The sequence below is a fragment of the Lipophrys pholis genome (assembly GCF_963383615.2).
Source record: "Lipophrys pholis genome assembly, chromosome: 14".
Classification (NCBI taxonomy): domain Eukaryota; kingdom Metazoa; phylum Chordata; class Actinopteri; order Blenniiformes; family Blenniidae; genus Lipophrys; species Lipophrys pholis.
The window spans coordinates 530,685-539,641 of record NC_137633.1 but is presented as its reverse complement, the minus strand read 5'-3'; the positions used below and the strand labels follow the sequence as shown (position 1 = coordinate 539,641).

General features: G+C 44.7%; 1 protein-coding gene across 1 annotated transcript in view; it reads right to left on the bottom strand.

Annotated features, from left to right (window-relative positions):
* LOC308119654 (protein jagged-1-like) overlaps positions 1-8,427 on the bottom strand; it is a 56,283-nt gene extending 47,856 nt beyond the window's left edge. The window contains exons 1-2 of the mRNA XM_080479802.1: positions 8,164-8,427; positions 7,119-7,442 (exon numbers count right to left, since the gene is read on the bottom strand). Coding sequence (XP_080335928.1) covers positions 7,119-7,442; positions 8,164-8,232 — 393 coding nt within the window. The 5' untranslated portion in view covers positions 8,233-8,427. The remainder of the gene's footprint in view (positions 1-7,118; positions 7,443-8,163) is intronic.
* Between the last annotated feature and the right edge of the window lie 530 nt (positions 8,428-8,957).

Genomic DNA, 8,957 nt, shown 5'->3' with positions numbered 1-8,957 from the left:
AATTCCTGTTTTCACAGACTAGAAGTGATCTAGTCTTATTCACAATAAATATCATTCCAACACAACTAACTCTGGGTTGAACAACAACATAAAATCCACTGAGTTTAATAGGAACCAGAGTTAAAAAGCAACGAGGGATTTCTGTGTCTTCATAGAGGGTTTCAGTAGTGGCTGGCCAACAGGGGGCGCCGGGGCTCACCTGTCACCTGAAGAAGCAAACTGGCTGTGGATGGATGGATGATAACAGATGGATGATAATAGATGGATGGATGGATGGATGGATGGATGGATGGATCATAACAGATGGATGATAATAGATGGATGGATGGATGGATGGATTATAACAGATGGATGATAATAGATGGATGGATGGATGGATGGATGATGGGGCAGCCTATGAAACTGAAGGAGGAAGGAGCGACAGAGCACACACCCTTGATCCTTCACTTACCCACTGAGGGGTGAGGGGAGGACAGACACTCTAAAAATACCCCATAAGGAGAGAGGGAGAAGGGAGATGGGGGGGGGGGGGGGGGGGGGGCAGGAGAAGCAAAGGCTTGCTTTTTCTCTACTGTACAAAAAAAGCATCTTAAGAGTCCTAAAAATACCCCACCACCTCGTGACTGGAGGCTCACAAGGAAAGTGGGTGGAGGGGTTTTAATTATAAAAAGGGGGGGGGTCTAGTCAACCCTTCTTCTGTGTGTGTGCAGGGGGGGGGGGGGGGGGGTTAGTGTGGTGTGTGTGGTCTATTATTGGTGTGTGGTTGGAGAACTGCTCAGGCAGTGAAGAATTTCCATGTGAGTAAATTAATTCACTATTTCAAACTAAATATGTGGCAGAAGAGGAGGAAAGTCACAATCAACGTTTTTCTAACAAGCAAACTGTCTTTGTTGTTTGTTGTTTTATGTGTTTGTTGTGTTTGTGTTTGTTGTGTTTGTTGTTTGTTGTGTTTGTTGTTGTTTGTGGTGTTTGTTGTGTTTGTTGTTTGTTGTTTTTGTGGTGTTTGTTGTGTTTGTGGTGTTTGTGGTTTGTTGTGTTTGTGGTTTGTTGTGTTTGTGGTGTTTATTGTGTTTGTGGTGTTTGTTGTGTATGTTGTTTGTTGTGTTTGTGGTGTTTGTTGTGTTTGTTGTGTTTGTTGTTTGTTGTGTTTGTTGTTTGTTGGTGTTTGTTGTTTTTGTGGTGTTTGTTGTGTTTGTGGTGTTTGTTGTGTTTGTTGTTTGTTGTGTTTGTTGTTTTTGTGGTGTTTGTGGTGTTGTTGTGTTTGTGGTGTTTGTTGTGTTTGTTGTTTGTTGTGTTTGTTGTTTTTGTGGTGTTTGTGGTTTGTTGTGTTTGTTGTGTTTGTTGTGTTTGTGGTGTTTGTTGTGTTTGTTGTGTTTGTTGTTTGTGGTGTTTGTTGTTTTTGTGGTGTTTGTTGTGTTTGTTGTGTTTGTTGTGTTTGTTGTTTGTTGTGTTTGTTGTTTGTTGTGTTTGTTGTTTGTTGTGTTTGTTGTTTGTTGTGTTTGTTGTTTTTGTGGTGTTTGTTGTGTTTGTTGTGTTTGTTGTTTGTTGTGTTTGTTGTTTTTGTGGTGTTTGTGGTGTTTGTTGTTTGTTGTGTTTGTTGTGTTTGTTGTGTTTGTTGTGTTTGTTGTTTTTGTGGTGTTTGTTGTGTTTGTGGTGTTTGTTGTGTTTGTTGTTTGTTGTGTTTGTTGTGTTTGTTGTTTGTTGTGTTTGTTGTTTTTGTGGTGTTTGTGGTGTTTGTTGTGTTTGTGGTTTGTTGTGTTTGTGGTGTTTATTGTGTTTGTGGTGTTTGTTGTGTTTGTTGTTTGTGGTGTTTGTTGTGTTTGTTGTGTTTGTGGTGTTTGTGGTGTTTGTTGTGTTTGTGGTGTTTGTTGTGTTTGTGGTGTTTGTTGTGTTTGTGGTGTTTGTTGTGTATGTTGTGTTTGTTGTGTTTGTGGTTTTTGTGGTGTTTGTTGTGTATGTTGTGTTTGTTGTTTGTGGTGTTTGTTGTGTTTGTGGTGTTTATTGTGTTTGTTGTGTTTGTTGTGTTTGTTGTGTTTGTTGTGTTTGTTGTTTTTGTGGTGTTTGTTGTGTTTGTGGTGTTTGTTGTGTTTGTTGTGTTTGTGGTGTTTATTGTGTTTGTGGTGTTTGTTGTGTTTGTTGTTTGTGGTGTTTGTTGTGTTTGTGGTGTTTGTTGTGTTTGTGGTGTTTATTGTGTTTGTTGTGTTTGTGGTGTTTGTTGTGTTTGTTGTTTGTGGTGTTTATTGTGTATGTTGTGTTTGTTGTGTTTGTGGTTTTTGTGGTGTTTGTTGTGTATGTTGTGTTTGTTGTTTGTGGTGTTTGTTGTGTTTGTGGTGTTTGTTGTGTTTGTGGTGTTTATTGTGTTTGTTGTGTTTGTTGTGTTTGTTGTTTGTGGTGTTTGTTGTGTTTGTGGTGTTTGTTGTGTTTGTGGTGTTTATTGTGTTTGTTGTGTTTGTGGTGTTTGTGGTGTTTGTTGTGTTTGTGGTGTTTATTGTGTTTGTGGTGTTTGTTGTGTTTGTTGTTTGTGGTGTTTGTTGTGTTTGTGGTGTTTGTTGTGTTTGTGGTGTTTATTGTGTTTGTTGTGTTTGTTGTGTTTGTGGTGTTTGTTGTGTTTGTTGTTTGTGGTGTTTATTGTGTATGTTGTGTTTGTTGTGTTTGTGGTTTTTGTGGTGTTTGTTGTGTATGTTGTGTTTGTTGTTTGTGGTGTTTGTTGTGTTTGTGGTGTTTGTTGTGTTTGTGGTGTTTATTGTGTTTGTTGTGTTTGTTGTGTTTGTGGTGTTTGTTGTGTTTGTTGTGTTTGTTGTTTGTGGTGTTTGTTGTGTTTGTTGTGTTTGTTGTTTGTTGTGTTTGCTATGTTTGTTGTTTGCTGTGTTTGTTGTTTGTTGTGTTTGTGGTGTTTGTTGTTGTTTGTTGTGTTTGTGGTGTTTGTTGTTTGTTGTGTTTGTTGTTTGTTGTTGTGTTTGTTGTTTGTTGTGTTTGTTGTTTGTTGTGTTTGTTGTGTTTGTTGTTTGTTGTGTTTGTGGTGTTTGTTGTTGTTTGTTGTGTTTGTTGTTGTTTGTTGTTGTGTTTGTTGTTGTGTTTGTTGTTTGTGGTGTTTGTGGTGTTTGTTGTTTGTTGTGTTTGTGGTGTTTGTTGTGTTTGTTGTTTGTTGTGTTTGTTGTTTGTTGTGTTTGTGGTGTTTGTTGTTGTTTGTTGTGTTTGTTGTTGTTTGTGGTGTTTGTGGTGTTTGTTGTATTTGTTGTATTTGTTGTTTGCTGTGTTTGTGGTGTTTGTTGTTGTTTGTTGTGTTTGTTGTTGTTTGTTGTGTTTGTTGTTGTTTGTTGTGTTTGTGGTGTTTGTTGTTTGTTGTGTTTGTTGGTGTTTGTTGTGTTTGTGGTGTTTGTTGTGTTTGTTGTTTGTTGTGTTTGTGGTGCTTGTTGTTTGTTGTGTTTGTTGTGTTTGTTGTTTGTTGTGTTTGTTGTTGTGTTTGTTGTTTGTTGCGTTTGTTGTGTTTGTGGTGTTTGTGGTGTTTGTGGTGTTTGTTGTGTTTGTTGTGTTTGTTGTGTTTGTTGTTTGTTGTGTTTGTGGTGTTTGTTGTTGTTTGTTGTTGTTTGTTGTGTTTGTGGTGTTTGTTGTATTTGTTGTGTTTGTTGTGTTTGTGGTGTTTGTTGTTGTTTGTTGTGTTTGTGGTGTTTGTTGTATGTTGTGTTTGTTGTTGTTTGTTGTGTTTGTGGTGTTTTTTGTGTTTGTTGTTTGTTGTTGTGTTTGTTGTGTTTGTTGTTTGTTGTGTTTGTTGTTTGTTGTGTTTGTTGTGTGTTGTGTTTGTTGTGTGTTGTTGTGTTTGTTGTGTGTTGTGTTTGTTGTTTGTTGTGTTTGTTGTGTTTGTTGTTTGTTGTGTTTGTTGTTTGTTGTGTTTGTTGTGTGTTGTGTTTGTTGTGTTTGTTGTTTGTTGTGTTTGTTGTGTTTGTGGTGTTTGTTGTGTGTTGTGTTTGTTGTGTTTGTTGTTTGTTGTGTTTGTTGTTGTTTGTTGTGTTTGTGGTGTTTGTTGTGTTTTTTTGTTTGTTGTGTTTGTTGTTTGTTGTTGTTTGTTGTGTTTGTTGTTTGTTGTGTTTGTTGTTGTTTGTTGTGTTTGTTGTTTGTTGTGTTTGTTGTGTTTGTTGTTTGTTGTGTTTGTTTTTTGTTGTTTGTTGTTTGTGGTGTTTGTTGTGTTTGTTGTTTGTTACTTCATGAACTCTGGCCGCTGCACCGAACCACTTCGCTCCTTATTTTAGAGCAAATTTACACGTCAGACTAATAAAAATAAAAACGTCAGTGAGAAGAAACGATTTAGGAGCTTCTGAACTCCTTCAGGCCTCAAATGTAAAGTCGAGTTAAACATTGACAGGAAACTGAACCTCTTTTCTTTCTATACAGAGCGGCAGCGGGAGAGCAGCAGCGCGGCAGAGTGGCAGCGAGAGAGCGGGAGAGCGGCAGCAAGAGAGCGAGAGAGCGGGAGAGCGGTGGCGGCAGAGCGGCAGCGGGAGAGCGGGAGAGCGGGAGAGCGGTGGCGGCAGAGCGGCAGCGGGAGAGCGGGAGAGCGGTGGCGGCAGAGCGGCAGCGGGAGAGCGGGAGAGCGGTGGCGCGACTCTTGACACTGATGTAGAGCAGACCTTCACTGTAGTAGAGTTTTGTTGCAGCTCACAAGAGGAATGGATCAATAATCTGTACGGAGCCGCCGGAGCAGAAAAACCTTCACATGTTCTCAGTTTAACGGATGAAGAAGTGGAAACGAAGCGTAATTAGCTTCTCAGGCGACTTCCTGCAGGTCATCGTTTAAATAACGATCAATTATTCAAGAAGCCAGCTGCTCTGCGTCCAACATGAATAATAATCTGAACGGTAATCTGAGTGTGGAGGTGTGACGGTTCCACCTTTTATTAAATCTACACCTGATTTCAGTTTCAGTCAGTTTCATCCTCTGGAACTACTTTTTTTTTTCAGCAGCTGCGAGCTTGTTGGGATTCATACCCCCCCCCCCCCCGCCCCCCCCCCGCCCCCCACACACACACACACTCTGACCCGGTGGCGTTGGGGGTGTGATCCGGAGAGGGATCCCCGGCCCAGATTGAGCGGCGCTGGGCTTGCTTGAGGAGCTGGTGACACTGATATCCACACAACTTAGTGGTAACTGGATCTCCCCGCCGGGCCCCAGCTCACTCCTTCCATCTTGCCGTCCGCTGACAGCTGACCACGGCGGGTGATGAATGGGGGGGTCACGTAGCCGTCGGGGGCACAAAGTGGCCGATATGTTTCCTGACATGAGCACACGGCGCCGCCGCGAGCCGTTTGTCTTCACTTCAGCTCACAGGTTGGACCAAGCAGCTCTCACTGATAGAAACCAGAACCAGCAGAACTCTTTCATTCTGACATGGTTTCTTTACTTTTACTCCAAAATGTGTTTAACAAAGATTTCTCATTATTTATGAAAACTGAACAGTTTCTAATAAAAGTGTTCAGAAGACCATCGAGTGTTTATGAGTTATCTGTGAGGCGTTCAGCTTCAGGGTCCGATGTGGTGAGAGCGAGTCCTGATACCTCCAGGTTCTGACTGGGTCACGGTACTGCTCATCAAAGTGTCTCCAGTGTCTCCAGCAGGACACAACGTCTCTGCTTTGACCTGCGTGTCACATATTACTGAAGAATGTTTCAATCACAGAAGAATAAATCAATAATCTGTTTTCTTATTAAAAGACGAGACCAGAACCGAAACAGTCGAGATCCAGAACTTCCTGTGATTCAGTGACGTTCAGTCCTTCTAGTCCTAAACGTCGTTTTTTAAACTATTTTGAGGTGAAAGTCAAAGTTTTTTTGTGAACATTTTTAATTATCCAATAAAATTGTGCAAAAATGACTTAAAGAGGAAAAAGTGGATTATTAATAATCCAGGGGACCAGTCGAGTTTCAATCCCTGTTTGTACAGAAGAGTTTAAAAACCTTTATGAGTGATCTTATAAAACCATTTCTATTTGATCTTAGTAGAAAGACAGACGGGAACCCAGAAGCTCCATCGGAGACACTTTCCTCTTTTTAGAAGAAATTCTTTCGTCTCCTGATGATTCAGAAACGACTTTTACTTTAAGAAAAGCTTCTCTGCTGGGACTGTGGGTGGTTCCTCTCCTGACCCACTGACTGAAGACGTTCCTCCTCATTCCGCTCAGAACCAGACCAGAACCGGACCTGATGTTTCCTCCTCATTCCACTCAGAACCAGACCTGATGTTTCCTCCTCATTCCACTCAGAACCGGACCAGAACCAGACCTGATGTTTCCTCCTCATTCCACTCAGAACCGGACCAGAACCGGACCTGATGTTTCCTCCTCATTCCACTCAGAACCGGACCTGATGTTTCCTCCTCATTCCGCTCAGAACCAGACCAGAACCGGACCTGATGTTTCCTCCTCATTCCACTCAGAACCGGACCAGAACCGGACCTGATGTTTCCTCCTCATTCCACTCAGAACCGGACCAGAACCGGACCTGATGTTTCCTCCTCAGTCTCACCATTAAACTTCTCACGCTGCGTCTCCACAGAAAGCTCCTGATTGGCCTCCTGCTCAGTTTGGATCAGATAATCAGTCTCCTGCCACTTCTTCATCAGCGCACCCCCCCGACACACACACACACACACACACACACACACACACACACACACACACACACACACACACACACACACACACACACACACACACACACACACACACACACACACACACACAGCTGCTTGTTCAGTAACTCATCAAACCGAGACGCAGCCCCGCCGCCGCTGTGCGTAAAAGCCGCGCGTCTTGCGCCTTCGGAGCGTTTTGGATTCACCAGAGACGCGCTGACGTGACATCAAAAAGTTAGCAGGGAGGAAGAGGAGGCAGTGCAGTGCCCTTCGTGAGATGATGAAGAAATGTGTGGAGAAGAGAACGAGCCAGACAGAAGCGTTTAGGAAAACTGCGCCAAATTGCGCCTGATTACACTTTGCACCGCCTCAGACTGCAGGATGATTCACCACAAACCGCGCAAGAGCAGCTGCAGTCTTTACGCACACAGACAATCTCCTCCTTATAGATGATATGACAACTTTACCGACAAAACTTTCTTGATCCACTCACCGGCCACGCGAACTTGAAGGGAATGACGATCTTTCCCGCATCGTTGTTCCGGTTCTGTCCGGTTTTCTGGCCGCTCCTGAACTGAAAAGTATTCCCACCGATAACCTTAGTAGTCTCCGAGCCGTAGGTGCACGGTCCCGTGGTCGTGACCTCCGTTTGGTATTCCTTTAAGCACACTCTGAAGTACGTGTCGCACTCGTCCGCGCCGCAGTCTCCGTCCGCCGCGCTGCGCTCCGCGTCGCAGCAGTCCCCGTTCAGGAGCTGACCTCTCCGGTTCTCCACCGACACCAGCTGCAGCTCGAAGTAGCCGGTGGACTGAGACACCTGAGGACAGAAAAGTGCGTCAGAACGTGAGGAGAAACTACCGCCTCCTCCGCTGTTAGACGCAACATTCCATCAGAATTCAGCCCAAAGTGACACGAGTGATTTTCAATGAGCAGCTGAGAGAGTCTCCGTTTATTAATCACTAAGAGTCGTTTTCTGGACTCGTTGAGACGATCCCCCGCAGGATGAACACTTTGGCACAGCTCAACCTGCTGCTCCTCCAATTCAGCAACTCCGCAACTCAGACTGCGGCTCCAACAGGTCAACCTCATACCGCCGCAGGATGAGCGTTCAGGTCAGTCGTGTTGAGGAAACTGCTGCTTGGATTTCTAAACCTTTCTTGAAGACTTTGTTCGACGCAGTTGAAGTTGCGCAGGAAACCTGGGAAACTGTTTCCACCAACTTCAACTGAACTTTTGCGCAGAAAACGCAGCTGCGGTCCTCTGGAGAAAGCTGCGGTGGAACGTTTCCCTCCACTAAAAGACTGAAGACAACTTCTCTCTCTTGCATGCACGACTTTAAAGACTCTAAATCTAATTTCTCAAACGAAGGAAGCGCAAATTTAGAAATCCGCCATCACATGATTCCATTGACGCGCCGGCAGGAGATTCAATTAAAGCTGGAATTTAACCTTTCCAGTCATTTAGAAAGGAGAGACGTTTCCGGTCGCGCGAGGAGTAAAAAGCAGCAGCTGGATCCGGTGAGAGGATGAAGTTCTCACCTCGACCCGCAGCGTCAGGAGGAGACAGAAGATCGAGAAGCGGCGCAGGTTCCTCATATTAGTCCGCATGTCTCCGGCTGCTGGCGCATGAGAGAAAACCAAAGATCTGCGCGTGTCTCAAAATGATGTGGAGAATAAAGTCCTGCTGCGGGGCTGCGCTCCGGGATGCGTGCGGCTCTGGAGGCGGAGAGGCGCGCCGCCGCTGCGCTGCGCTGCGCTACTGTTCGGTCCGCAGACGCACAACGAGACGCGCAGACTTCACTTTCTTCCACCGCCGCTCGACGCACTGAAGCAGCGCAGAGCGCGAGCAGCTGCACAGAGGCGCTCCGGTGACCGACGGCCCGCCCGGCCAATCACAGGCCCGCACGGTCAGAGCGTCAGCCAATCAGAGCGAGGGGCGGGAGGCGGGGGCGCGCGTGTCCTGGCTTTTCCCCGCTCGCTGGGTCACCTGACGGTTTATTCAACAGCAGTTTGATTTATTATTATTATTACTATTATTATTATTATTTAACTCCTCAGCGCATCGAAATACAAGAGGAAATGCAGAATGTGAACATTTAAAGTGAAGATGGATGAGGTGAGCTGCAGCGTGCTGACTCCTGCAGGACCAAACACCTGAGCTGCTGCTCTGGGGAGCCGGGAGGAAACAGGCTGCTCGCGCCCTCTACCGGCCACCATGCACACTGCAACGCAGTAGGAGCAGAAATACTCTGTGAGGAGCATGAAGTCATCCAACTCTCCTGCAGCTCGTGCAACGATTCCTTTTGATTGGATGTTGGAGATCTTCGTTTTAA